Consider the following 27,447-nt stretch of genomic DNA (forward strand, 5'->3'; position numbering starts at 1 on the left):
TCTCATTTCTTGCAATAGTCACCTGGGAATAATGTTAAAACATTGTAAACGGAAAAAGAGAGATATATAAAACAAAGCCAGACAAGAGATTCGTCACTTTAATTTGATCAATTTCCTCTTTAGATATATGATCTATGTGGCCCATATCATGATGACTTAGCTTGCTGCTAAGTAAGCGCCACACTGAAGAATTGAGAGATCAGGCTAACGATGGCGTTTGCACCTAGTTCAGCTGAGCACTAACGGTGACGTTTGCACCTAGTTCAGCTAAACACTTGAAGAAAGCCTCGGTTTCTTTCAGTTTCAAACAAAAAAACAAAAGTATTTGTCAATGAAAACCAATTTGTTATTATAAAATAAATAAATTAATTAATAAACAAACAAACCTCTTGAAAACTATCAGACGACAACTCTGTTTTGTATCCACCAGAAAACGCAGCCACTTAGATATTTTCAATAAACAATGATTATATCTGAAACACACATCACAATCGAATTAAAAAAAATGCACAAAACTTATATTTGTTTTCTCCAATTGAGTTATAATGCTCAATGGTACCATCTTCAAAATCATTCCTGGAATAATTTGATTCTTCTAGAGTTTGACAAAAGAGCTTTATGACATAAATTTTGTCGCTGTCAAACTTTAAAGTATCAGTTAGTAACATATAAATTCTAGATTATTACTTTAATCCCATCAATTTCCTTAACATATATAAAGCATAAATGGCTCTGATCATGAGGACTTGGCCTACTTAGTTTCAACTGGTTTAACAATTAGAAACAAGGTCAGATAAAACATATAAGAAAGTTTAAGCGAGATTAAAACACTTACAAGAGGGACACTCTCAGCCATAATATGCATAAATGGTTCATTTCAGACTGAAATTATTTCTACATATGGACATCAACCTATCGAAAAGGAGGTTAGTTAGCTGTATATTTAATCCAATAAGTGTTTCATCATTAGGTTAAACTCATGTGTGCTTATCAAGTATCAAGAAGCAAAAGATTTGCTGCTAACAATGATATTTGCATCTAGTTCTGCTAAACACTTGAAGAAAGTCTCGGTTTCCTTCAACTGCAATACAATCAAAAGGATTTGTCAATGAAAACCAATTTGTTATTATCAAATAAATTAATTAATTAATAAACAAATCTTTTGAGAACTATTAAACAACTTTGTTTTGTATCCACCAAAAAAGCAGCCACCTAAATGTTTTCAATAAACAATACTTATATCTGAAGCAAACAACACAGTCAAATTTAAAAAATCCACAAAACTTACATTTGCATTCTCCAATTGAGTTATAATGCTCAATGGTACCTTTTCAATGCACAAATATTTTTTTATATATATCTATAGCTGGTTGATCGACATTATTTTGGTCAAAATTGATTTCGGTTTGAATTTGATAGTTCGTGTCTTTATTTGAAATAAATGTCATTTTACAATAATAACATCACGATATCAAAATTTAGGTAGAAAAGGGTATGACGAAAATTGTTAAGGTTTACCATTTTCTACAAATAGCTGTAATGTTTTTCTTTGTTATTGAAGCTTTTTAGATTAGATATTATATTTTGATAACATTACAAATGTTGGTGGAAGAAGAAATACTCATACTCATTAATAAGTCTTTTAATATTTTTCTGTTTCAAAATATGTATGAGATTTTATTTTATACCACAATTAAATTAATATATATATTATGTATTAAAAATATTATTAAATATAAATAAATTATTCAACCAAATAGATAGATTACAAAATATTTTAGCTAAAAATTTTTAATAAAATTAAGAATTACTTATAAAATAAAAATATGTTACATATTAAAACATCAAAACTCTCTAAAATATCATACAATACAAAATAGAAGGAGTATTAAATATTATTTGAACTTTAAAATTTAACAAGTATTAGTATCATTATACATTTTATTGTATATATTTAATAAAAATCTATTTCAATTTATTATTATCAACAAAATTAAACAAAATAATATATTAGTTACTTAAAGGCAAACCGATTAGTTTTTCAATATGGGTGAAATTTTTTAAACGACACTAGATCTTGATCCGCGCTTTGCAAGCGTTTAATATTTTAGGATGCAAAATTCCACTAATAACTTAACAAATCTTTTGTTAATTTGAAAGATTTTGTGTATTTAAAATATTTTTTGCATTTAAATCAGTGTTTTTAAATTCAACCCGAACCTGTGACTATACCGGTTAATCTGGTGATCCGACAATTCAATTTAGGTTTTTAAAAATATCTATTTGAAAAAATCACTAAACCCCGAGACCAACTGATTGAACTGATGGATGACTGATATGTAATCTAATTTGATTTAAATTGTTATAATTTCATAATTTGTAATTTTTAGTCCAAGTTTTAAAGTTTATTGTTTTACGGTTTATGAAATTATGACGTCCATACAAAATTTTAATAGAGAAAGCGGTAGATATAAAATAATTAAGTTTAATTATTGTGTTGTTTGGAAACATTAATATGAATATAAAATATATGTATATATATATTGTTTGAAAACATTAATAGTAATATAAATAACAATTATATTGTTTGGAAACATAAATAGTAGTATAAAAAAACATTAGTGATTTAATGTACAGTAAATTTAACTATAAAATGGAAATATATATTTAATTTAAAAACGGTTAGATCCTACACAATGTTTGTTTCTGTTTAAGGCCATGTTCCTTTCTCGAACGCAGCGGTAGAGACCAGCAACCAAAAAAATAACAAGTATGAGAGAGAAATTTCATGTAGTTGTTGTTACGGAGTCGCCGCCCGTAATGATCGCTGGTCTTCTTTTCTGGTTTTTTTGGCCGCTGTTTAAATCAGCGTCTCCTGCATACACCTTATGGTGTCGCTAGCGGCAGAAATTAGGATCTTCCAACACTCCTTTTTCATTGGTTGCTGAGCTGTTCTTTAGATCTCTTTGATATTTTTGGTCGCTGGTTTTGAACGCAGCGTTCCGAAAACGAACAGGGCCAAAAGTGAAGATAGATTTAACTAGAGGGAGTCTTGACAAATAATAGAAAAACAGAGGGAGTCAATGTAGTTAACAAAAGTTACCAGTTATTAAACATTAATGCAATTACAACGACTACAAGACTTCACAGTTAACAAAGCAAATCCAACAGTAATTGATTCAAAGCTGGAACATGAATACAAACACTTCAAGGATTGGATCCAAAATGGTTTCTCTGGTTTGATCTTGGATCAACTCTTGGCGACGGTGCACTGTATCCACTCAGCATCTCTCTGATATTTGAGTACATCACTGACTGTGACGCCTCACCACCACCACCACCACCACCACCACCATTTCCACCACTTTTTTCTTGCTCTTTCAACTTCTGAAACAGATACTCTTTCTCTGCCTCCGCCTCGCTCAGCCTCTGTTTCAAGTAGTTACTCGCATACTCCTCCTCAGTCCTCTCCTTCTTCGCCTTCACGATCCTCTCCAGCCTCTCCGCTTCCATTTTCGCCTCGTTCGCTTTCAGCTGAAACATCTCCGCCTCGGCTTGTTTCAGCCTCACGATCCTCTCCACTTCCTCTATCTGCTGTTTCTTCTTCTGCCTCTCCATCTTCAGCTCCGCTACTTCTTTAGCTTTCTCCTCCATCTCTCTCTCGCATTCCTCGAGCCCCATCCTCGCTTTCTTGTACATCCTCGTCTTCTCCTCCCCCACTATCTCCATCTTCCTCAGTGTCTCCTTCACAACTTCGGCGATTCGGTTGCACGCGTCTTGAGGTGCTATCATCCCTCCACCTTCCCCGTTCTCAAGGCTCTTTGGCGAGTCCAACTCAATTTCTTCACTCACAAGAAAAATGGTCAAGACAAAAGAGAAACTTTATAAATTAATACTCCATAAATAAATTGATGAACACAATAATTAATATGTTTTTTCCGGTTAAAATATGACATAACTCGATAAAATAATAAGATAATAATATTTCAAAAAAAATATTATAAACAATCCTATAAAAATCATAAACTAATAATTATAATATATATAAATTTTATATGCTTTACCTTGGAAGAACATGAGTATCAACTTGGCAGCTGTTGCTTCAGCCAAACCACCTTTAATCTTATCAATAATCTCCTCACACTTCCAGAACAGCTTCCTTCCTCTCGTATCTTCACTCCCACGGAATATCCTCCTCACGAAATCAAGCTCCTTCACCAAAGCTTCCCTGTCCCAGTTCGGCACACAGTGGTGAAACACGTCTTTAACCCAACCGAGCAGCTCAGAAGTACGGTTGCAGGCTCGGCACTTGAACAGCATCTCCCCCATCCCAGCTACACTCTTAGCCGAGACTCCCATCGAGATCTCTCCCTCCCTGATGGCACAGTCCGTATGCGTCCAGTGAGAACACACGTCGCATCCGATCCAGCGGCACGTGTCGACAGCAAAGTCGAACTTGGTGCAGATCACACACATGCAGAGGTTGCAGAAGCCTTTCCTAATGGCACACATCTCGCAGGAGCAGTCGTCGGCGGGGAGCTCGTTTTGGCAACCCAAGTTTCTGCACCGTCTGTACAAGAAGATCTCGATGAGATTGGTCTGAGAGAGGTTCATGTTCGGATGCAAGAACGTTTGGATTTTAGTCTTTATCACCACGAGGATCACCAGCTGCACTCTGTGAGCCCTCACGAGCGTCTTCGAAGTCAGATCCGAACGCGTCTGAACGATATTCTGCAGGAACATAAACTCTTCGCCGGGCTGAGAACCGTTTCCATCGAGGATAGCTTTGAGCCCGTTCTTCAACTCCTCGAGGTACACTTCAGGTAGACGTTGCATCCTCTCGGAGACTAGCTCCACTCTCTCTCTAGCTATGTCGAGTAGAGACACCTTGTCGGCGACTGTGACTGACTTCCCGCTGCTCTCTGTCTTCTTCGGCATGATGGGGTTCGAGGTCGGCCAGGTCTCTTGAGAGCTGGCGCTCTCGGCTGGTGATTCGCGGACGATGATGCCGGAGCTGGAGCGTGAGAGGTGGGGTGGATCTGAGGATGCGAGGGAGAGAACGGTTTGGAGCTGCTGCTGGCGTGGTGGTAGCATTTGGTGTGGGAGGTTGGATCCTGATGATGTTCCCATCAAATTAAAAATGTCCTGCAAAAGAAAAGGGAATAATTACATTTAAGTTAAAAAAAAAACAAAGGAGAAACCTTTCAGACACACACAATCTAAGTGACGTGAAGTGACCATAACATCTGGTAAGAAGTACGATTCTAACCAACTAAAATGACGTTTTTGAGCTTATAAAAAATTTGAGTCTTTTCGTCCAGACACTCACACCGACATATGAAAAACTACATCCTTCTTGTTCAATTGAGCTGAAGATCAATCACTAGTGGAAGCTCAGAAAAAACATAAAAGACAGAACAGACAGTGTCTAGAACGAAAGTTCAAAGAATCTGTCTGCGACGTGGATTGAACGCTAGAAAAGTCAAACACGAATCTTTTTTAAATCGGGAGTTAAAAGATGTACAGACATAAAACTGAATCAAACCCTCAAAACCACGATTTAGAGAGTTATCAACTTTCTCGTCAGGAAAAAAAAAAGGACTAATAAAAGGACTCACCGGAGAGATGAATGGAGAGCGTTACGAGTCGCGGAGGACGAAGAACAATTGGTGTGAGAACCCAAAGGGAAAGCTTGAGACTAACAAATGGAAACTTCTTATCTTTTTTTAATTAAAAACTAAATAAAGTCGTACAGCTGCCAGTTAGTAATACATAACGGTAACCTGACCAGCCGGTGACTTGTGTTGACTTTTGAGCGGAATGTATCTTCCCAACGCTTACGTCGGGCCCCCGTCTCAAACCAATCAAATTCATACGCAAACAACGCCCTTGCATTTAATTTTAAATCACCGGGAGTCCCGGAAGTTTTAATATTGTCCAATTAAACCCCAAAGATCAAACCTCTTGGTTCTTCTTATTACATCCAAACAAGGAAGTTACTGAAAACAAGCACAACATTCTCAATCTGTCTAATATAGCTTACAGAAAATTATTGACTCATTGGTCATTGTTGCTAGATTAAGAATTCTCGAGCTCTACTTATGTTGCTGCTATAATAAAACACGAAACAATATGATATGAGAAACTGAGAATCGTAGCAGGACAGGGATATTTTTTTAGGCCTCTGTTCATTTCTTCCCATCCACTTCGACTGGTTCAACCACTTCAGCTTCTAACAGCTCTGCATTGTGAGTTTGTGTCATATGCTGCTGTGCCTGGACCTCGGGGCTTGACCATTTCCCGGAAAGAGCAGTATCCATCATCTCATATATCTTTCCACCGAGCTCTGCTGGATTCTCGGGCTGTACGTATTCAGAAACAACTAAGGTTTTTACTGATCTCATTTTAAGGAAAGAGAAGGAAAGAACGTTTTGATATTAGACTGCACGTAAAGGCTTACCGTGAAACCACTAGAAACTAGTGCTGCATCATACATAAGATCTATGGCTTTCATCGCTTCTTCATCATTTGGGTTACTCTTGTAAGCAGCCTGTGGAAACAAGAAAAAAAAAAATTACGTCAATATCGAAAGCGGCTTTTAAATTTATTCTGATAGCCAAGAAAGTCCAAGTGATGATGATTGGTGACTTCACATTTATGTTCTTGATAATCGAGTGGTCAGGATTGATCTCAAACACTCTCCTCCCTTTCATGAACTCGAGGCTTGTTGTGTCACCAGCTGACTGGGCCTTCATTAGCCTGCCCAGATAACATATTCTCTGTAAGTTCACCAGGAAAAACCATCGGACAAAACAAGTTCTCACTTAGTCAAAAGGTTAATCTTACCTCTCCATATTGGCTGACCAACCAAATTTACCAGATACAAGAACACAGGGGGATGAACTGAGACGGCTCGAAATTTGAACACTGGCAACCTTATCGCCCAATCGTTTCTTTATCCAATCACATGTCTGCCCAAACTCCTTTTTGGCAGCTGCCTCTTTCTCCTCATTCTTGTCACCTGTCAATACAGAGAGTGTTATTATGCGACTCAGTGGGATTACAGAACATCCCAAATCAAGGGATTATTGCATCAACCACTTGCCTAGGTCTAAGTCTTCCTTGCTGATGTCGATAAAGTCCTTATCCTTGTAAGATTTCAAGCTCTGTATGGCAACTTCATCAATGGGTTCTACCAGATATAGTACCTATAATCAAACAACACAGAATTATCAATCACCTATTCATCTCAGAATCAATAGGAATATTTGCAAGGAGGTAGGAAGTGCTACCTCAAGCTCCTTCTCCAGAAGCTTCTCGAGGAAAGGTGCATTCTTAGCACTTGTAATGCTGTCGGAAGCAATGTAATATATAGCTTTTTGTTCAGTTTTCATATTCTCTACGTACTCATCCAAACTGATCATGTCATTCTCGCTCTGGGAGGAGAAAAATCGAAGCAATGGAGCTATACGCTTGTGGTTCTCACGGTCCTCGATGCATCCCAGTTTTAGGTGTTTGCCGAAATTATCCCAAAACTTTTCATAGTCCTGTGTTTAAGTAAACAGAGTAACGTGTCACTCTTACTCGCCAGGAGCAGTGATTAGTAACAAAAGAAAGAGATAAATGTTATACACATACTTCTCTATTTTCACTCAAGGAAATGCCCAAAATCATATCGAAAGCTTTCTTCACCAGACGCTTCTTCATGATACGCACCTTTGCGACACAATAAAAAAATGTACGGTTAACGATACACGACAGTTATTATACCAAAACAAAACAGAACATATATCTTGAAGGCCTAGAGTCGAAAATGGATATTAGCACTTACAATGCGGCTTTCTTGAAGAATTTCACGGGAAACATTAAGTGGGAGATCATGAGAGTCCACAACACCCTTAATGAAGCTCAAGTACCGAGGAAACTGTTAACCAAGCACCACAGCAGTGGATATCAGTACAAAATAGAAAGACAAGTTTCTTGAATGACCACACCAAGAGGAACTATTCTCACCAGTTCCCCGTCAAAATCATCTGAGATGAAAACTCGTTTTACATAGAGCCTTATGTTCTTTGTCTTTTGATTAACCACGTCATCCTTCCCCATTGGTGAAACAGGTGGCACGTAAAGGATAGACCTAAACTCGACCTCACCCTACAATAAGGGCATTATCAGTACGAGAATTTAAGAACAATCTATCAATAGTGGATCAACGTGGTGTCACCATTTTCAACAGATACAATGCATAATCTGTTTCAGGTTTTTTTCATGGAGACGTACTATTTCAACAGATGTTTACCTCTGTTGTGAAGTGGGATGATGCCAATGGGTCCAAATACTCGTTGAAAGTTTTTCTGTAGAACTCGTTGTACTCCTCTGTAGTCACCTCCTTAGAGTTCCGAAGCTGCAATAAAGAGAAAAAACTCGTAAAATTGATTCCACTTTTTCATTCTGAGTACCCACAGGACACATCGAGCAGTCCTTACCCAAATGGGCTGTGTCTCATTAGTAAGCTCCCAGTCCCAGTATCTCTCAACAACCTTCTTGGTCTTCTTTTTTCTCTGTTAATAAGTGAAAAGAACATCAACTCTTAGCCAACTATCCCTGCACATCTAGCTATTCTCTGATTCTGATCAGAGTATTTATCTGATGCTGATCGAGACAATTCTAAGAAGAGGCAAAAGGAAGCAAGTATACCTCAGTTTGATCATCCTGGTCATCTTTCTTGGACTCAGCTGGATCATCATCAACTTCAACCTGTATAAGAGAAAACGACATAATGCAAAGCCGGTCAATAAGGTATGAATCTTAGTTGTGTATGGCGCAAGTTCCCCTTGAAGACTGAGCAACTTGGGCATTTATGCGATATTAAAGTTTAAATATATGCCATCACGATGATCATACCTCTTTTGTGTACCCTTTTTCCTGCCACGTGTATATAGGGAAAGAAACAAACTGAGAATAGTTTTTCACGAGCTTCTGAACCCGCTCTGGATCAGCAAATCCTTTGTCATCCGGCTACATTAGGCACCCAAAACAAAAGAGCTTAGGATGAAGGGTCTTTTTGTTACAAAACAAATACTTCAGTTGAGCTACATAATAAAATACCAAAGCATATAACGAACCTTAAGATGCAAAGTAATACGTGTTCCTCTAGGAATGATTAACTGAGGATCAGTCTCTTCCTTAATGGTATAACTGCTTGAACCTTCTTCTCCTTCCCACACATATTGCTTATCAGACTTTGGGCTCTTCGTTGACACAGTAACCTTCAAAAAATATAGATAAATGATACACTAGTCAGTTGGTGAAGATGCGAGCATACCAATGATCATATTACACCAATATCTTAGCGTACCCGATCTGCAACCAAGAAGGCTGAATAGAACCCCACACCGAATTGACCAATTAAATTGTTGTCACCACCCGCATCCTTGTTATCCTGAAATCATTACGAAAATGCTTAGTTGTTAAGTGATTCGCATATAAGATTGGGAAATAGTAGAATCAGAAAGACAAAGTAGGACCTTTAAAGATTTCAAGAACTTGGCAGTTCCACTTTGCGCGATTTTACCAAGGCAGTCAACTAATTCTTCTCGTGTCATACCTATACCTGAATCACTGGAAAAAGGCACACACAGACAACGTCTTAATCCCCTACTCAGTACTCAAATAAATAAACAAAATTATACTTTAGAAAAAAAAAAGAAGATATAGTTAGTGACTTACGTGAGGGTTATTACTCCATTCTCCTTGTCGGCATAGATGCGAATATCAAGATCAGCAGCATCCTTTGAAAGCTCAGGGTTTGTAACGCTTAAATAACGCAGTTTATCCAATGCGTCACTAGCATTGCTGTTGGGAAAGCAAATACATGTAGATTGTTAAAAAAACGAACATAAGGAACATAATTACTAAAACACTTAAAAAAAAAAAAAAAAAATCAGGAGAGAGGATATACCTGATAAGCTCCCGAAGAAACACCTCCTTGTTACTGTACAGACTGTTAACGATTAGGTCCATGAGGCGACTAACCTGCCATTTGTATCAAAACATCAGTATGTAACACACAGACTTGATCACAAACATCAAGCCAACTAAACAAACAAACAAACAAACAAAAAGGAACGTACTTCAGCTTGATATTCGAATTTCTCAGCGGGAGGGGGAGGAGGAGGAGCCTGAGAGGAAGAGTCTGATGCTGCAGCGCTGGATTCGTACCGGTTTCCCATAAACCAATTGGTTTTCATGTTGAAATGAGCCAAGGACTCACTCTTCCTGCACTTTCCATCGGTTAAGGACGAGTACCATCTCGATTCAGTGTCCCCTCTCTTCACATCCTAAGAAGGAACCAAAAAATTAAAAATTACTATGAGTAATCTGGCAGTGTAATTCAGATTCAGAAAGTAACCATCTTTAAACCAAATGAAGGTGGAATTGAGGATGATACCGTGGTAGATGGGGAAGAGCGGGAGATCGAAGTCCCTGCGGCGGCGGCGACGCGGAAGCTTCTGTCGCCGGAGCGGAGGAGAGTAGAGACGGAACGCTTGGAGAGCCTCAGCATAGTTCGCAGCTCTTACAAAACGACGGATATTGGTAGAGAGCACTAGAGCAGTGAGCAAAGAAGAAACGATTGGCGGAGCAAAGAAGGTTTTTAGTAGGGTTTTTTGAGCTAAAAGGCGAAGCTTCTCGATAGGCCCGGGCATAAAATCCGGAACCCGAAATCCGAACCGAACCCGAACCAAAAAACCCGACCCGTTATCCGACCCGAAATGTAAAAAAACCCGAACGGGTTTTGTAGGGTGGTATAAAAAATATCCGAACCCGAAGTGTTATTAACCGAACCCGAACGGGTAACCCGAAAAACCCGAAACTAATAGTTAATATAAATATTTTGAAATATATATAATTATTTTAGTTATTAAATTTAATATTTGTGGTAATATGATATATAATAATAAATATTAACAATGTTAACAATATTAAAAATATTTTAAGTACACAATTAGTTATAAATAAGTAATTTATAATTTGTTCATTGGAATAACAAGTATACTCTCTATAATATAATGTATATTGTTTACAAATAATGTTTGTTTTCATGCTTGATTTAACATTTTATTGTTATTTTAGCAATTTTATGTATGATAGATTAATTTTTATCAATTTAGTTGTTTTTCTTTATGTTTTTCTTTAAGTTTTTGTTTTTTTTACTTTGGTTATATCCGAACCGAACCGATATAATCCTAACCCGAAAGATATATGGTTACTTTATGGGTTTTAGGATGCAATATAATTTTTAACCGAACCCGAAGTGTTATTATCCGAACCCGACCCGTACTAATGAAATTTTACTATGGGACCTAGGAGCGTAAACCCGAAAACCCGAAAATCCGAAAAACCCGACCCGAACGCCAACGGGTACCCGAACGCCCAGGCCTACTTCTCTGATATGAATGTGGTCTAGTTACGGTTTAGGGATAATTACAATTTACAATCGACTCTGAGACATCGAACCCGGTCTGATTGTGAACCGGGGTGGAGTTTTTTTTTGTTTTACAAACCCAAATGGCCCAACAATATGGCTTTGGACAAGTACTGCCTCACCGTGTCAGGAGTCATAAATGGGGCATCGTCGTGATGTACCGGTCCCTCTTCCTCCTATCTTGTCGTTTTGTTGTCTATAACCAATCATCATGTAACTGCGTCGAATTAGTTTTAGGATTAAGACGAGGTGTTATATCATGTTTTCTTTTTATGGTTCTCTTCAATATCATCAGGCATATCAGAACTGGAATCATGGAGAATGTGAATATTCTTCTCAGAATGAGAGATAAGGCATGAATATTCGCACAAGCCATATGCTTAAACATCTGAAAGCAAAGCTCTCTGTATACAACCAAAGTAGAAAACTATAATTTTTCCCTTCTTGCAAGATTTTAACAAGCCAAACAGCATTTTGGCTCCAGTTTGTTTTTTCCATAGTTGCATATAGCTTTTATCTCTACAAACAAACTCAACCCAAAACAAAAAAAAAAAGGAAAAGAAAGGGATGAGAAGAGAGACAAGTAGGTACATAAAGAGAGAGCCAACGTGTAATTGTCAAGATTCAAGCTTTAGAGATACAACTCGAGACTGTCGGTTGCGCTTAGCCGCCTTAACAAAGACTACCGAGAGACAAGACGGTGCCCACCATGGCCTTCGAACTCTCTGCTCGCCTTTCAAGCAAGCCACTGTTAAAAGAAACACACATTTTTTTAGTCCAAATTTTCTGCAGCAACTTCAAAACCGAGGAATGGATAAGACTAAGAGAAACCTTTGATCCTTCTGAGTTCTTTGCAGAGAGTGATGAAGTCTCCCCATTTCATGTGATGCCTCCTTATGAAATGAAGGATCTGTTCGGTTGTAAACACAGACATGCTTTCTAGATATTCCCCATTGACGCCGTTTTCTTTGAAAATCAGGCGGTAGCTCCCAAGGTTTATCTCCTCAAGCCAAGATCCAACATCCTGTAGAATAAAAAATAACAAAAAATCTCCTCATCTACAACTACAAGTAACCCGCAGGACACAGAGTACAGAAGAAAAAATCAATAACAGTGGGATCTGAATGAACTAAACCCATATAAGTGGCCTAATTCTATCTATCCCTCACTAAACATCTTCCTATAGGTAATCAGCAAGTGAACATAACCGAACACACCAGCGATGCCCTGAGGTAAAACCATTTCCGAGTAAATGTCCACATCAACAAAGACATATCCCACACAGACTAGATGAGCAATTGACTTTGGTCGATAAGTAAGAAGAGGTGTAACAATTTGGAGCTTGTCTTATGTAATTGCAATCAATGGTTACACGTAATAAGATACGTTCTTTGAATAACCACCAAAAGAGCAAGGAAAAAAAAGTGATAACAATCAAACATGTTCCAGTTCTTAAGAATCATTATTGGATCAACAACAACCCATTCCGCAAACTAGGGTCATACCTGGAAGAGAATTAAATTGTCTGAATAAATACAGATCAAAACTAGGAAACATGATTACACTAGAGACTCTGCAAACACATAACAACAAGTCTAACGAAAGAAACATGCTCAAAATTGAAGAGGTGGATCAAAGGAAGGAAGGAATGATTGAATTTGAAATACCTCAACAGTCCAGATGAAGAAATCAAGAGGCTCGGGTGGATGATGATGATCTCTGCTGCTCATAGTAGTCGTCTCCTCTGCACAAATGTCCCAATACAAGTCGATCATTTTAGTTTACATGAAAACAAAAAAAGCTCAAAAAGAAAAAACAACATCAAATCCGAATTTTTTTTTATTTTTTTTTTAAAGGAAATCACGAATTCGCTATCCGATTATAAAGAAAGCACGAAACTTTACCGAGGAGACAGCTGTTAAAGATCTGAAATTCAAGCTTTGATTTTTAGGGTTTCAATAGCGAGCGAGAGAGAGAGGAGACGATGATAGGTTGGGGACAAATGGGACCATAACTGAAACTGTGCTCTCTTTTTCTCTCTCTCTCTCTTACTCCACGCGCCACCGTCTCTCCATTTTTTATTTGAGTTTTTAGTAATTGCAAATTAAAATTTGATTAAAAATCACAATTTGTCATGTAGTTAAGATGCTGTTAGTAAATGCCAAAGTGGCAAGTGACACTCTATCTGGTTCGCCTCTCTCAGATACTTTTCTTCTGTATATGGAACAAAAATAAACTTAGTAGACATTAAGAAATGAAAAATATAAGAATTTTTTACTCTCTAGTCCACTTTCTGACTTTGTTATATCATCTTCAGCCACTTCTAGCTGGAGACATACTTTATAATGTGGCAAAGACTTTAGTGCCTTCTGACTAAAGAATGAACCAATTTCCTCAGGCTTTTTCTTTATTTTCACTTTACGTTTTCAAAATTAGTAGACCCCATATTTTTCTATGTGTGTACTTTACCATTTCAAAATCAATTTTCAAACCCTAATTCCTTATTTCATCTTTTCTCTCAGCTGCCGAACTCATCTCTCTCGAATTGTTTTCTAGTTACCATATTCCCAAACTCTATTCCCAATCAACGCTTCATTGATTCTCTTCTTCTCTATTAATCACAGATTTGCTTTCCTTCCGAGTGTGGATGAGCTAGGGATTCGACGTCGGCGAGATCGGGTAGCTGCAGTGGTACTGTTTCAGAGAGTGGATGAACTTGGGATTCGCAGTGGGTGAGCTCGGAATCTGTCATGGGTGAGCTCGGGGTAGCTGTGATGGAGTTTTAGAGGGTGGATCGATGAGCTTAGGATTCACCGTGGGTGAGCTCAAGAACATAAGTGAGTGAGTTATGGATCTCTCGTGGGTGAGATTGGGAAATGTCGTGTTGGAGTTTGAGAGAGTGGATGAGCTGCAGGGTTGTTATCTCCGATTTGATTTGTCTAATAATCTTTGTCCACACAACCTTGATGACAGCTGTGGGCCTGTGGCGACGAGGCTGTTTTCTCTGTCGTTGGCTTGTCCATGGATGACTTCAAGAGATGTAGTAATCAAAGGGTGGAGACGAGACTGTGACGGAAGGAAACAGAGTCTCCCCTGTAACCGCCATGGTTGTGGAACCCCTCAATGCTGCGATTCAGATTCATCAATTGTGGGAACAAAAACCTAGTTCATTACTGATACTGGCGGAGAGCCAGAGACTTATGGTGGTTATTCGTTGGCTAAGTACTACACGTCATTGGGTTTGTTCGTTATTTCAGTTCCAGATCTTTGGTCTCTTATCAAACGCTCCGTCAAATCAAAGGTTCGAACTTTGGTCTCTTACTCTGATTCACCATCAAACTCTTGAAACCAATGTTTGGTTTTTTTTTGATAGTGAGGAAGACCTTTGTTGTCAGCGAAAGAAAATGAGTCAAGAAGGAGCCAAAGCAAGTTGCTGAAGAGATTTTTTCTTTCTTCACAAGGAAGAACTTCAACATCACTATCGTGGAGAAACAATCATGTAAGCTCAATCAGAAGAAAGTTTCAAATTTTAGTTTTAATAGGCCATGTTAACACATTTTCTTTCAAAACCTTGTCCTTTTTTTTTTTTTGAACAACTTCAAAACCTTGTCCACAATACATTTTATGCATCTTGTCCACAATTCATTTTTATTTTTAAATATTGATCTTTAGAAGATCATCACCAATATTTCTCAGAAGTGCACTGGAATCATCAGATCACTTTCCAATAAACAGCTCTAACAAAATTTGTTAATGGAACTTACCGACTAACTATATAATAGAAAATCTTGTCCACAAAGTTAAATTAAGTATATGTTTAGTCCTTTACAGGTTGTGTTCTCGTCCATAACACTCATTTTTGTAACATTTGTATGTCTATAACTTACATGTCCACTATTTTGTTGTCCACTATTTCTGTATCCATAATGTTTGTTCGTCACATAATGGTCGTCTATCCACATAATGTTTATCTATTTTTCTCCATCCACAAATCCGAAAAACCATAACATACTTATATGGATTGAACATGTATTTGTGGACGCGATAGCATCCACATCCATGAAATATATGAAATATGGAAGCATGTCACATGCTATACTGCTGATTTTAATATGAGACAGTCAGATTAATACTTTTTACGATCTTGTGGTCCTTATAAAAATCTAACTATCGAAAAACCTCGTAAGTGTTTAAAAGCTAACTCAACAAAAACAATACTAACAAGTGGGAAGGGCAAAAAAGTCCAGAAACTCTCTCGATTTCTGTAAAAGTATGCTACAAGTGAGAAGTGGCTTAGGATGCAAACAAAACTCAAAAAATGACCTATTAAATAATCAACTCAAAATATAAAATTCATAAGCTTTTTCAGACAAATTTAATTAGTACTCTTTTCCTTTTTTCTATTCAGTTTATACCAAATGCTATTTAATTGGAAATGAAGCCAAGCTATGAAGGAAGAAAAAATGTATAGGATTTGGGAGAAAACAGTTGGATGTTTCAAAGTCATTAACCAAACTCAAAGTTGAGATACACGTGATCATCACTGGTCATACTATACAGTTAATTTGACCTTTGGGGTGTAATCATGGACCACAAATCTTCTCTTCTTTCAAACTCCATCAAAACTCTCTTGCTGACCTCATCTCACTTCTCAATCTCTTCTCCCAAAATATCACAATCCTCTCATGTCACTTGTTCTGTTTTTTTTTTCTCACTTTAAAGAAAGATCCATAAACAACGGAGTCAAAAGAGGTAAACACATAGCCTCATTAACAAGTAACCCCCCCCTTTTAAATTTGTAGACAAATTTAGTGTTAGCAAAACAAACAGTTTTAACACAAAGCATGGAAAATTAGAACGCATGGAGGATTGTTTTGATTAGCTAAACTGTTCTATAACTTAGATACACATAGGATTGATTCAAACATTTGACCGTTCCAAACATATCTCGAGCCTTTTGATTCCCCCAAAACTCAAAAAGGATTGCAAAGTCAAGACTCGTCGTCTTCACAGGCCTCTGCAGCTGAAATCTTAGAATCAAGATTGTTCATCAGAGTCTCTGACACATGCTTAGCCACAGAGATCATGTCAAGGATGACGCTCGGGTCTAAACCAGACCCTCCTCTTTTGGTTAACCCACAGATATGTCCCGCCCGGTTTACGGATATAGACACGGCTGAGCTCATCTGAGACTCCTCTTCCGCTGTTGCATCAACTATGTAATGATTCCCCACCTGATAATAAACCAAAGACAAGAGCATTTATAATGGATGCTAATAAACTTTACCTTAAGAAGATGTCTATTGTGTGATTCAAACAATGCTTACTTTAGTTAACGTGACTATGACCGGGACACTGGAAGTGTCAAACTGTTGATACTCTTCGTCGCTGATGTCAATCTCTGGCTGCTCATCATCGGCTACTTCAGCTGAAACTTGGACTTTTGGTATAGCTGTGTTGGTTAAAGCAGCCTGAAGGGAAGCATTAGTCAACAAGTGTACCAAACTACCAATTTGCAACTTATCTTAAAACTACAAAACCAACTAAAAGACAAATAGACTGAACCAATCTACAATCACTTAAACGAAAGACCCTTTCTCTGTACCTTGATGGCAGCACCAAGTGCATCCAATAGATTCCCATCGGAGCTAATGACAAGGCCATCTATGTAAAGGTCCCAGCAGACTCTTCCTTCTTTGATCAAAAGCGAAGATAGATTTATACCAGCCCCTGCAAAACCAAAAATTGCTATTAACATTATAAAAGCTGAAAGCATAATAACAATATGTAATTAGAAAGAAAGTTTCATAAAAAATGATTGCAAACCTGCTCCACTTTTGCCACCAAGAAGACAGATTTGAAGAGCCAAAGCAAGCTCAGAAGACAACTCCTCACCTCCTCTCCCCTGAGTAACAGAAATTTACAAAATATTAAGCCGTCTTAGAGACTTAAGACCCCACAAAAGCTTCAGAATTTGAAGACAAAATGATGAATATAGACCACATTAAAAGCTCACCCCGAATGTTGGTTCTGCTGTTGGACTGCAATCGATGAAAACAGCAACTTTCCCTTTATCAGGCTGAAGAGAACTTGGCCTCCCAAGCTCAGCCTGCAAGTACACACGACCACTGCCTTAACATTCATAGTAAAACAGTAACACTTCTCAGTTAACAATGACAGTAAAGAGAGAGGATAAAGGAAGTACCTTTACACTGGCAATCACATCAGTTCCACCTATCCTAACTCTAGCTGAACCATTAGCCTTAGAGCCAAACAAAACAGCAATAGAGAAAGTAAGCAAATCTGTTGAAACATAACCATCAGTTCTCGGAGATTTATAACAATTACCTGAGGAATAACACCGGTTTCGACATAGACGTCACGGTAAGTCAATCTTTTCCGACCATCAGTTCGAAGATCTTGAGCGATCCCACCTTTAATGAAGTTTTGCTCCCCAAACGAAACCCCCACCATTACTACACACAGACACAACACTCAGCTCTGTTTCTGAGTAAAGTACATAACTTTATGCAGCACAATAAAAAAAAAAGAGAATGTAACCAACAAATCTTATTTACCTTCCTTGAGAATTCGATAGAAGACAGCACTCTGAAGTTCCCCGGCGAACCGTAGCGGCGAGTTTTGGATTGGTTTAGGTTAAAAGAAGCAGTGACAACTTGCCGGTAGGGTTTAAAGATGGCGTGAACGTTATTATTGACTTTTATTAAGGGTAATTTCGTCATTAACTCTATACTTCTGTTTGATAAAAAAAAGAGCTTATAATTTCTGTAAAGTAGACAAAGTGCTTTTTTTGGTCGAAGTAGACAAAGTGTATAGTTGCTGATTCATAAGGGAACTCATCATGACTCATAAGCCCGTATGGTTCCTTCATCTAGAGTCTAGAGAGTTGATGTTGTGTGCCTCTTTGGTTGCTTGCTTCACAATGCTAACATGTGCTCTCAAACAAATATATATTTAGCCATCATGCATGTTGTGTGTCTCTTTGGTACATATTCCTAACATGCAATTCTCAAACAATATATTAGCCAATAGCCATGTGTAAAAAGGTAGTGTGTATACAAAAGATGATGGTGAATGTTGGGTCCATAATAATCTTGTCCTCTCGCTTTTTCTTCCCAATGCCCTTATCCTCAATCTAAGGCCTTTAACTCAATTAAACTGCAGAATCTAATTCCAGTTTTAATCTTAACTAGATTTTGACCCGCGCTTTTGAAGCGCGGGATATTTTACGATGAAAAATTTCACTAATAATTTGACAAATATTTTGGTAATTTTTAAAGAGTGTGTATTTAAAATATTTTTGCATTTAAATCAGTATTTTTAAATTCAACCCGATTGTGATTATACCGGTTAATCCGGAGATCTGACAATTTAATTTATGTTTTTAAAATATTCATATTAAAAAATCACTAAAACCCGAGACTAACCGATTCAACTGATGGATGACCGATATGTAATCTAATTAGATTTAAATTGTAATAGTTTCATAATTTGTAATCTTATAATCGAAATTTTAAAGTTCACTATTTTGCAATTTATGAAATTATGACGTTTCTACAAAATTTTAAAGAGAAAATGATAGATATAAAATAACTAAGATTAATTATTGTATTATTTGGAAACATTGATAGTAGTATAAAAATATATTGTTTGGAAACATTGATAGTACTATAAAGAAATAAGTATATTGTTTGGAAACATTGATAGTAGTATAAAGAAATAAGTATATTGTTTGGAAACATGGATAGTAATATAAAGAAATGAACATTAGTGATTTAATGTATGTTTAACTATAAAGTATAAAGGTGTATTTAATTTAAAAACTTACAAAATAAATGTTAGGTCCAAAAGAATGTTTCTGTTTTAATAAGATAGATGAGAACAATAGTCTGATCTGAGACGTTGCATCAATAATATCATACTCTTGGGAGACAAGAAACTACTCTGAATCAGATTGTCATCCAACAACATAAGAAACAAGACAATACATTAAATAAAAAACTACAACAACCTGCTTACTTAACACAAGATTTTTTTACTACCCTTGCTTCTTATGGTTGCAAGCATTGCTTTCTTAGTCCTCCGAGCTTCTTCTGGTTTTCTGGTAACCAAGGCTTGAAAGAACCAGCACGAGTAACATTCTTCAAGTAAAAGAAAAATCCACGCAGCAGCTTCAGTCTCGCCTTATCATCACCATCCACACGTCTGTATTCTTGATCGAAATCAAACACCTTCTCGAGATAGGAAGGTCCCAGGTCAGGAGTCTCGTAGTTGCGTACTCTTCCCTTTCTCAGTTCTCTATATCTACTCACTCCTTTTTTCTCTGACACATCACCAGAGAGCCTCAACAACTCTCTTTTATCATACGGTTTCTCCAGAAGATCCATTAGCTCTTTCGTAAACAGACAGTTTCTACTCTCATCCTCTTCTGTAATATCTTTCTCGAGATCGATCACGGTCTTGCTCTTGGACACCACAAAAGGTGTACTTCCTCCACACGAGAAGGGAGAATCACTGACCATAATCATATCATCATCATCATCAGAACAAGACTCAATATCCTTTTCACTGGCCATTGTGGGAGTTGGACCAGGCACTGTTGTTGAGTCTTTAAGAGAGTCTACAAGCCATGTGAGGTAGCTCATGTAATCTTTATCCGCTACACTCTTCTTCCTTGACCCTACAGGTACTCCTTTGTTGCTTTGGGTCACTGGAACAGTCTCGGCTACATCCTTAGGTTCTGTAACAGCCCTTGAAGTCCCTGTTGCCTTTGACTCTGACATCTTCTTAGCTTTGATGTCTCTTTGGGTGGTGGTTTCTTGAGCTCTAACAAGCGGAACATCCCTTAAAGTGTCAACCTTTGTTGTTGACTCTGACACTTTTCTAGCTTTGTTGTCTCGTTGGATGACTTCTTTGGCTCTAACATTGCGTAAAGTGTTAACCTTTGTTGACTCTGACATCTTCTTAGCTATGTTGTCTCGTCGGATGGTGTCTTGAGCTCTAACCAACGGAACATCCGTTAAAGTGTTAACCTTTGTTGACTCTTCTGACACTTTCCTAGCTTTGTAGTCTCCTTGGATGGTTTCTTGAGCTCTAACCAACGGAACATTCCTTAAAGTGTTAGTCTTTGTTGACTCTTCTGACACTTTCTTAGCTTCGTTGTCTCGCTGGATGGCTCTAACCAACGGAACATCCCTTAAAGTGTCAACCTTTGTTGACTCTGACATCTTATTAGCTATGTTGTTGTCTCGTTGGATGGTTTCTTGAGCTCTTACCAAAGCAACATTCCTTAAAGTGTTAACCTTTGTTGACTCCGACACTTTGCTTGCTGTTTTGTCTCGTTGGATGGTTTCTTGAGCTCTAACCAACGGAACATCCCTTAAAGTGTTAACCTTTGTTGACTCTTCTGACACTTTCCTAGCTGTGTTGTCTCGTTTGATGGCTCTAACCAACGGAACATCCCTTGAAGTGTTATTAACCTTTGTTGACTCTGACATTTTCCTAGCTTTGTTGTTGTCTCCTTGGACGTTAACTTGGTTCCCTGAAACCCTAGCAGACTCTAACTCAGCCATCTTCCTCTTTCTTCGTTCAGCAGCTCTGTTGTCTCGTTGAATGCTTTCTCGGATTGTAGTTTCCCTCTTTCTCTTTTGAGAAACTCTGCTCTTGATTGGTGGTTTCTTCTTCTCAGTACCACCACCACCACCAAGCTTTGAATCACCACTAGAAAACTCGAAACCAAGATTACGAGTTTCAGACTCTCCGTTGTCATCATCAAAGGGAGGGAGAAAAGTGTTGTCTCCTCTAAGACGATGATCGAAGAAGAGCTTGTACTCATCATCGACCAATATAAACCGTTTGCATACACCGTCATTATCCATAGCTGAGAATCTGCGTTAGCAAATATAAGATCAGAGAGAAGAAAACAACTCTAAAAAGATCAAAACGTTTGTCAAAAGTGAAGGAATAAAAAGGATGAGAGAAAATGTAGAATCAGACATACATACCGTTTGATGCAGAGTCTGCTTTGTGAATACAAAACCAAAGAAAGTTTCCAAAAGAGAGGAGCAATCAGGAAAAAAGGGAACTAATGATATGTTAGGGTTTAATTACTTTTGTTTAAATTTTGGAATAATTAAAACGAAATTATGGAGTAAAAGGGAATATGAAGAGACGAGAGAGAGTAACCACCGTAAATAATTTAAACATTTATCAATAAGAAATTGCAAACTAGAGTAAATTCCAGCCAACTACCATCCTGACTGAAAGAGAGGTTTCAGAGGTTCCATTAATGGTGTGATTATCATCAATTGATAGATGTAAAATATATGTATTGTTGAGTTGCTATCAAAGTCTGAGTAGCCTGAGTTCTCTTTAAGAGTACATGTACTAGTCTCTGTTGACCACACACGTTATGTGTGCAAGAAATTGTTATTTGTTCTTTTTTTTTTTTGGAAGACCAGTTATACACACAGAATATTGATGTCCTATTAATTGTTGTTTTGATGATCAGATTTACGAAATCATGCAAATATCATAAAAATGTTTTGGATGATGGTGATGATGGTATTAACCATTTCCATCATCAAGAAACAAATGCTTCACTAGCTTATCGAGAAGCATTATTATGTTAATAAAGCATTGTGTCTTTAAAAAGAGTTAAAGAATCTGTGGTACATTTTAACTTACGAGGCAAGATAAAATACTGAGGGGCTAAAAACAAAACCCTTAATAAAAATAAACTCAATACTACTTTCTTTAGACACGAGACATGCCGAGTTTGCGTTCAAACAAACGACGCAGAAGATAAACTTGGAGGACACTTGCACCGATCAATGCAAACGACTCGAACAAAGCTTTGTGTACTGCTCTTTTGCTCATGTTCTCGTTCACTACAATACAACCAACAAAGATCAAAACCATATTAATATCTCGCAAGCCAAAAAAAATAAAAAAACTCATTAGATCTTATATAAAAGAGTATTGTTACCAATGGCTTGACGATCGGTCTGAGCCTCTAACCAATGCTGTTCAAACTGAATGTTGTAAAGCGCCTCCTCTAGCTTTGATATTTGCTCCATCAAAGGAGTGAAATGCTCTGCAACCAAAAAAAAAACAATCTTCAGCCTAAAAACTCAAATCAACCGGCACAAAACCAAATCCTCACCGTCCTTTGCGTGCTGATCGTAGTAGGCAAAGTGACCGAGCTGCACATCGAAGTCGATGGTTTCGTGGTAAGGAGACTTGTTAGTGAAACAGAAACGGTAAACCCCTTTCTTCTGGACAACAAAGTCGTGCTTGGCACTGATCTGCTCCCTGAAGTCATGAACTTGTTCCCCTGTTGGCCCATGTATCTGTTACAAAAAACACCAAAATAAAAACCCTAATGGCCACAAGATACAAACTCTATAGAGAAAATCATTTTTTTCTATATCAATAATAATACAGAGCTAATAAAAAGGGTTGAGTCATATATACCACAAGATCTACACCATCCTCGTTAAAATGCCACTGAGAATCAGACTTGATGACGACGAAAGAGACGTGAAGGGTGTCGCCTTCGTATTCAGCCTTGTGGGAGAAGCATTCTTCTCTGTCTATCACGAATCTAATCCCTAACGCTGCCTGGAAGCTCAACGCGAGCCCTAATATTAAGATCGTAGCCTTCAAGCTCATCTGCCAACAGATAACATATTGAATTAAATTCAATTTAAAAAAAACGTAATTCAAATCCTTTTCGAAGCATCACTGATTATACGATAAATCCAAATTGAATTGATTCCGGTTTCGATTTTTACGAGGTGATTTGATTTCATTTCAGATAGAGAGAGCAAGAGAGATTTACCTTTAAAGGGTGATAGATAGATCGGAGTAAGAAGAAGGTGGGAGAGAAAGAGCGAGTTCGTTTCAGAATCGGACACGGTGTTATTCTGTTTTGACTGAAACACCCGACAAGCACCATCAACTATAAACGGCGTCGTTTTCAGCTATTTGGTCAGCGAGCTCACGTGGCGTGATGTAATTGGTTGTAAGATACCTTTAGACCATTGACATATTACCACGTCACTATATACCATATTAACAACTCCATAGACTAAAACGTTTCTTTGGGAGATAAAAAGTATCAAAACGTTTAACATCAAGCTCGATGATATTTAATTATTTATGTATTCTATAGACCAAGAAAAAAGTGTAAACATCGACAGAGAGATTGTACAACAGCAATACATACCAAATACATTTTTGCTGGAAAAAGGAGTAAATTATATTTTGAAGCACAATGCAGCAGCCTACCTTTAATAAAGCAGTTTACTCATTCAACAACAACACTCACTGCTTGAAGAAGTTTCTAATTCCACTAAAAAGGCGTAGAGCCTTCAGCTCACCGCTTCTTATATCTCTTAGTCTCCTCCTCAGAATCTGAACCCCCCCAAAAAAAAACAGAGTTTACAAAATATCATGGATGTATCCACACAAATTTTATGCTAGAAAGTGATTTTCTTACGTATTGAGCACGGTAGAGTATCCTACGCTCGCTGGTGGACAAGTCTACAGCTAGCTGTTTAAGAAACGCTTTTCTGTTCAGTTGTTTTGGAGATGTTATGTCCAAATCCATTGATCCACTTTCCTACAATTTATATAATGAGCAAAAAACAAAACCATAAGTTAGATGTAGAGAGAGCAAGACATTATATGTTTCTTAATTTTACCTTTAAAAATCTGCTGTACTTTGATATGCTTGTCTCGCATGAGTCTAGTATGAACTGCAGTGCTTCTTCCTCTAATTCCGGATATTTTAGATCCTTATTTGTTGATGATTTATTCGAAGCAGCTTTCGCCATCTGAAAATGGATAGATATTTAGGAATGAGATGGGAAGTCTCTTAAAGAAAAGGTTCATGATGGATTGAGTAAGCCAAACAACCTCTTCAAAGCTGTTAATCATATCTGGCGGGCTCACAACTAGATAAGCATATGCCATCAGCTCCAACGGCCAACCAGTGATTCTTACGGGGAAGCATTGAGGCCTGCCATGCCAGTGAGCAGTTAGTTGATCAAGAGAAATCTAACTAAAGCTTGAAAGGGAAAGAGTTTTCTGATTACGTGGATAGTCCGTGTTTCTTTAGAGCATCCAGCTTTTCCTTGTAACACTTGTCATTTTTTCTTAGTGACAGTGCCAGCTCTACTGAGTCACTAGGATTGGTTCCTTCTCTGGGTACAAACCCATATGATAGCAGCAGCTCTCCGTTTGATTTGTTCCCATACGATATGAAAACCTGCACAAAGGTGTCGTGTATTGAAACATATTTAGACATCCACTTTAACTTCAGTGCTCAAGTTTAGCTGAATGTAGACCAAATCCGAACATTTGAAATGATACAGAAGTGCAATTAGTTCTTGATTTAGTGGAGAATGAATCTATATAGGGTTTGTTTACCTGCTCACCTGGTTGATATGGTCGATCAGCTGTAAAGACAACTCCTTTTGAAGACTTATCATAATCCAGGTACGTCTCAACCTGTCCAAGTAGAGTTTGAATTTTTACTAACATATTAACTTAACCATTATAAGAGCTAATTTGGTTAAAAGGATGTGCAGAAGTACCTCACAGTTATGATTAAGCATATCTGCCCATGGAACTAAGGCAAATCTTCCATCCATAGATGGCAACCGTACCTGTGTTAGAAAAGTTTTAAGTCTGAATTGACAGAAACAAAAGCATGCAGCACACTCTTTCCTTGAAAGGAAAGAGATATGAAAAATAGCTTTAGGGTTGTAAGTGGTCATTTTTCTAGACTAAATAGTGCCGTAGACGGCTTTATGGTACAAGCAAGTCATGCAAGGATTAAAGAATAACTGAATGTCTGATGTTTCAATAAATACAGTTGCATCAACTAAAATGAAGCAGCAAATGGTTGCTTTTGATGAAGTGGTGCTTACCAACCGTGAGAATAGAATTCCGAAAGACCACTTAAACGTCTCATCATTGAAAACCTGCAAACCAAAGAATAGCAAACTCGTATACATCTTCACAATAAACTTCAAGATTTATAGAACCAAAACCACTTGCAAACACACAACAAGTGCACATTGCAAGTTTCAGAAATTAACACCTCCACAAAACAAAACAAAATAAAAAGTCTGACCATGAAGATTTTACTTTAGATTCTACAAATGGTTCTTCTTTTATTATATAATAAACTCAACAGGCGTTTGAATGGGAAACAGTAAGCTGTATACTCGTCTCTCAATTGTAGCAAAAAGGCATTAACAGTTTACCTCTTTAGGGAAAAGATGAGGGTGTTTGGAAAATATCCTGCTTCTTAAATCTTCATAGCTGGAGAAAAGAAAATGAAAAAGAAAGACATGAGCGGTGGCTAATGCAGGACACAACCATCAGTCCCCTATCTCCACCCACACACACAACAAGTGGCAGAGAGTGTATCAAGTAGCAAAGCAGAGTTCTACATATCACTAGCAGTTGAGAGAAATAAAGAGAATACAAAATCTCACGTTCCAACAACATTAGTGATTCTTTCAATTGCCCGTTCTCGAATCTGTGAAGCTTCCAAGTACATATCAAGCTCTGTCCGAGTCCTGCAAAACATTACAAAAAGACTCAAGACTAATGCCACATCAACCGGAAATAATATTTTCCAAGTTCACTCACTTACCAGTATAAAAGCGAGTAAGGTTGTCTGGGAAGAGCAGAGATATAATTAAACCATCTCGAACCCTTCTGAAGACTCGCTTCGCTTATAAGATAAGTAGCCAGCAAAGGCCAGTCCGGTACATCGTAACGCTTCATCACCTCACCAGCCTCACCATTAGTCCACACCTAAAAAAGAATCTTAAAGGTCATGACTTTATTATTGCAAAGTTGAAAGCTTTTTACTTAGTGGGACTTACGGAGTCAGCACTGATGACGAGGGAAGGAGGAACGAAGAGAAGCTTCTCTCCTTTTCTAAGATTCTGAGACGCGACGAGCCCTCTCTCTCCGACGTCGACTCTGTCGATGGCCATCTTCTGTGGCGGGAGGCCTGAGTCCGAGAGCCATCTCTGGAGAGAAGTGGCGTTCTCCACCGAGTCTATCTCGCAGCCCCACGATATGTTGTCCGGGAGATCCTCCGCGGCCCGTTTCGTGGTTGTCTCGCCGGTCGAAACAGAGCAGTTGATTGTTCCGGGACGGGGTTGTCGTGATGATGCTGGAAAAGAGATGGTTGGAGATGGGGTGCGGAGGTTGCGGAGTGTGGGGGAAGAAGATGGGAGGAGGGTTGATTGTAGAAAGTTCGAAGCTTTCGCCATTGGAGAGAAAGTGAGAAGAGAGAAGAGAGAAGAGAGAAGACGAGTGGCTATGCACACTCTGCTTAGCGGTAAGATTGTTGAGTATGGTTTGGTTCGGTTTGTTTTGGTTTAGTTTGGGTTTGGGTCGAAGACTCTTAGGGGACAAGTAAACTGACTGTCGATGGATGCAACGTGCAGCGAAAGTTTTTTTTATTTATTTATTAAGAGGAAAACCAAACTTGCAATTTTGCTTAAGGTTATAGACCTACTTTTAGATAATTTTTTTTGTTGTGAATATTAATATTCATTGAATATTTTGCTGTGCAATTTCTTTTTTTCTTTTGAGCAACTTTATATAGGTTAGTACAATTGTTTATCAACTTTTTCTATAAAGCGGAATGAATTTATTGGAAAACAGTATTAGATAGAATATACCCATTTTCTCTTTAGCAACATAGCTTAAAAATTATCTTTAATAATATGTATGAACAAATTTGATTTTTTGAGAAAAAAGTTTATAAAACATTGATTTTTGTAGATAGCATATTTTACTTGATAAAACAGTACTAAACATTAAACCCACTGATATATAAACATTGATTTTTGTAGATAGCATATTTTACTTGATAAAACAGTACTAAACATTAAACCCACTGATAA

General features: G+C 37.7%; 7 protein-coding genes across 8 annotated transcripts; all 7 read right to left on the minus strand.

Annotated features, from left to right (window-relative positions):
- Positions 1-3,041: 3,041 nt before the first annotated feature.
- Positions 3,042-5,769, minus strand: LOC130496732 (protein OBERON 1-like). The gene is made up of 3 exons (XM_056989083.1): positions 5,619-5,769; positions 4,065-5,145; positions 3,042-3,842 (listed from the first exon to the last, which is right to left on the minus strand). The coding sequence occupies exons 2-3, from the start codon at positions 5,128-5,130 to the stop codon at positions 3,208-3,210; spliced, it is 1,701 nt and encodes a 566-aa protein (XP_056845063.1). The 5' UTR covers positions 5,131-5,145; positions 5,619-5,769; the 3' UTR covers positions 3,042-3,207.
- Positions 5,770-5,953: 184 nt separating this feature from the next.
- LOC130496731 (heat shock protein 90-6, mitochondrial) lies at positions 5,954-10,652 on the minus strand. The gene is made up of 20 exons (XM_056989082.1): positions 10,451-10,652; positions 10,134-10,340; positions 9,962-10,035; positions 9,730-9,855; positions 9,528-9,621; positions 9,359-9,442; positions 9,126-9,269; positions 8,905-9,018; positions 8,698-8,757; positions 8,487-8,561; positions 8,300-8,404; positions 8,014-8,154; positions 7,832-7,924; positions 7,639-7,716; positions 7,293-7,547; positions 7,106-7,208; positions 6,847-7,021; positions 6,654-6,759; positions 6,461-6,550; positions 5,954-6,362 (listed from the first exon to the last, which is right to left on the minus strand). The coding sequence occupies exons 1-20, from the start codon at positions 10,562-10,564 to the stop codon at positions 6,189-6,191; spliced, it is 2,412 nt and encodes an 803-aa protein (XP_056845062.1). The 5' UTR covers positions 10,565-10,652; the 3' UTR covers positions 5,954-6,188.
- Positions 10,653-11,894: 1,242 nt separating this feature from the next.
- LOC108809084 (uncharacterized) lies at positions 11,895-13,549 on the minus strand. Of its 2 annotated transcripts, XM_018581210.2 has the most exons (4): positions 13,390-13,549; positions 13,153-13,229; positions 12,317-12,509; positions 11,895-12,233 (listed from the first exon to the last, which is right to left on the minus strand). In XM_018581210.2, the coding sequence occupies exons 2-4, from the start codon at positions 13,213-13,215 to the stop codon at positions 12,103-12,105; spliced, it is 387 nt and encodes a 128-aa protein (XP_018436712.1). In that variant the 5' UTR covers positions 13,216-13,229; positions 13,390-13,549; the 3' UTR covers positions 11,895-12,102. The 2 variants fall into 2 exon arrangements, with proteins under 2 accessions (XP_018436712.1, XP_018436711.1); XM_018581209.2 differs by lacking the exon at positions 13,390-13,549 and having other exon boundaries at positions 13,153-13,275.
- A 2,705-nt stretch (positions 13,550-16,254) lies between these two features.
- On the minus strand, positions 16,255-18,209 carry LOC108807141 (uncharacterized). Its single transcript, XM_018579393.2, has 8 exons — positions 18,064-18,209; positions 17,834-17,961; positions 17,691-17,747; positions 17,502-17,594; positions 17,312-17,390; positions 17,091-17,215; positions 16,813-16,956; positions 16,255-16,719 (listed from the first exon to the last, which is right to left on the minus strand). Exons 2-8 carry the CDS (start codon positions 17,957-17,959, stop codon positions 16,477-16,479), a joined length of 867 nt encoding a protein of 288 aa, XP_018434895.1. The 5' UTR covers positions 17,960-17,961; positions 18,064-18,209; the 3' UTR covers positions 16,255-16,476.
- Positions 18,210-19,391: 1,182 nt separating this feature from the next.
- LOC108835943 (uncharacterized) lies at positions 19,392-21,946 on the minus strand. The gene is made up of 2 exons (XM_018609160.2): positions 21,511-21,946; positions 19,392-21,394 (listed from the first exon to the last, which is right to left on the minus strand). The coding sequence occupies exon 2, from the start codon at positions 21,382-21,384 to the stop codon at positions 19,558-19,560; it is 1,827 nt and encodes a 608-aa protein (XP_018464662.1). The 5' UTR covers positions 21,385-21,394; positions 21,511-21,946; the 3' UTR covers positions 19,392-19,557.
- An 89-nt stretch (positions 21,947-22,035) lies between these two features.
- LOC108835944 (transmembrane emp24 domain-containing protein p24beta2) lies at positions 22,036-23,505 on the minus strand. The gene is made up of 5 exons (XM_018609161.2): positions 23,349-23,505; positions 22,982-23,179; positions 22,671-22,857; positions 22,494-22,601; positions 22,036-22,395 (listed from the first exon to the last, which is right to left on the minus strand). Exons 1-5 carry the CDS (start codon positions 23,463-23,465, stop codon positions 22,262-22,264), a joined length of 744 nt encoding a protein of 247 aa, XP_018464663.1. The 5' UTR covers positions 23,466-23,505; the 3' UTR covers positions 22,036-22,261.
- Positions 23,506-23,652: 147 nt separating this feature from the next.
- On the minus strand, positions 23,653-26,851 carry LOC130496733 (ribulose-1,5 bisphosphate carboxylase/oxygenase large subunit N-methyltransferase, chloroplastic-like). The gene is made up of 12 exons (XM_056989084.1): positions 26,413-26,851; positions 26,178-26,341; positions 26,017-26,100; positions 25,783-25,840; positions 25,444-25,497; positions 25,108-25,179; positions 24,941-25,021; positions 24,607-24,779; positions 24,428-24,530; positions 24,214-24,345; positions 24,009-24,131; positions 23,653-23,923 (listed from the first exon to the last, which is right to left on the minus strand). Exons 1-12 carry the CDS (start codon positions 26,806-26,808, stop codon positions 23,834-23,836), a joined length of 1,530 nt encoding a protein of 509 aa, XP_056845064.1. The 5' UTR covers positions 26,809-26,851; the 3' UTR covers positions 23,653-23,833.
- Between the last annotated feature and the right edge of the window lie 596 nt (positions 26,852-27,447).

The sequence above is a fragment of the Raphanus sativus genome, chromosome 6 (assembly GCF_000801105.2).
Source record: "Raphanus sativus cultivar WK10039 chromosome 6, ASM80110v3, whole genome shotgun sequence".
NCBI classification, from domain to species: Eukaryota; Viridiplantae; Streptophyta; class Magnoliopsida; order Brassicales; family Brassicaceae; genus Raphanus; species Raphanus sativus.

Excerpts from the sequence above, each read along its gene's own strand:
- LOC108835944 (XM_018609161.2), bottom strand. The coding sequence starts at position 23,465 with ATGGTGCTTGTCGGGTGTTTCAGTCAAAACAGAATAACACCGTGTCCG. Across the intron at positions 23,180-23,348 it reads CTATCTATCACCCTTTAAAG|ATGAGCTTGAAGGCTACGAT; the intron begins GTAAATCTCTCT and ends ATCTGTTGGCAG. Across the intron at positions 22,858-22,981 it reads AGGATGGTGTAGATCTTGTG|ATACATGGGCCAACAGGGGA; the intron begins GTATATATGACT and ends TTTTTGTAACAG.
- LOC130496732 (XM_056989083.1), bottom strand. The coding sequence starts at position 5,130 with ATGGGAACATCATCAGGATCCAACCTCCCACACCAAATGCTACCACCA. Across the intron at positions 3,843-4,064 it reads GATACTCATGTTCTTCCAAG|AAATTGAGTTGGACTCGCCA; the intron begins GTAAAGCATATA and ends TTGTGAGTGAAG.
- LOC108809084 (XM_018581209.2), bottom strand. The coding sequence starts at position 13,260 with ATGATCGACTTGTATTGGGACATTTGTGCAGAGGAGACGACTACTATG. Across the intron at positions 12,510-13,152 it reads TCTTCATCTGGACTGTTGAG|GATGTTGGATCTTGGCTTGA; the intron begins GTATTTCAAATT and ends TTTATTCTACAG. Across the intron at positions 12,234-12,316 it reads AGAACTCAGAAGGATCAAAG|TGGCTTGCTTGAAAGGCGAG; the intron begins GTTTCTCTTAGT and ends TTCTTTTAACAG.
- LOC108807141 (XM_018579393.2), bottom strand. The coding sequence starts at position 17,959 with ATGGTGGGGGTTTCGTTTGGGGAGCAAAACTTCATTAAAGGTGGGATC. Across the intron at positions 17,595-17,690 it reads ATGTGATTGCCAGTGTAAAG|GCTGAGCTTGGGAGGCCAAG; the intron begins GTACTTCCTTTA and ends GTGTACTTGCAG. Across the intron at positions 17,391-17,501 it reads CAGCAGAACCAACATTCGGG|GGGAGAGGAGGTGAGGAGTT; the intron begins GTGAGCTTTTAA and ends TCTGTTACTCAG.
- LOC108835943 (XM_018609160.2), bottom strand. The coding sequence starts at position 21,384 with ATGGATAATGACGGTGTATGCAAACGGTTTATATTGGTCGATGATGAG.
- LOC130496733 (XM_056989084.1), bottom strand. The coding sequence starts at position 26,808 with ATGGCGAAAGCTTCGAACTTTCTACAATCAACCCTCCTCCCATCTTCT. Across the intron at positions 26,342-26,412 it reads TCGTCATCAGTGCTGACTCC|GTGTGGACTAATGGTGAGGC; the intron begins GTAAGTCCCACT and ends ATTCTTTTTTAG. Across the intron at positions 25,498-25,782 it reads CTCATCTTTTCCCTAAAGAG|GTTTTCAATGATGAGACGTT; the intron begins GTAAACTGTTAA and ends TTTGGTTTGCAG.
- LOC130496731 (XM_056989082.1), bottom strand. The coding sequence starts at position 10,564 with ATGCTGAGGCTCTCCAAGCGTTCCGTCTCTACTCTCCTCCGCTCCGGC. Across the intron at positions 7,548-7,638 it reads CCTTGAGTGAAAATAGAGAA|GACTATGAAAAGTTTTGGGA; the intron begins GTATGTGTATAA and ends ACTTAAACACAG. Across the intron at positions 6,551-6,653 it reads CGATTATCAAGAACATAAAT|GCTGCTTACAAGAGTAACCC; the intron begins GTGAAGTCACCA and ends TTGTTTCCACAG.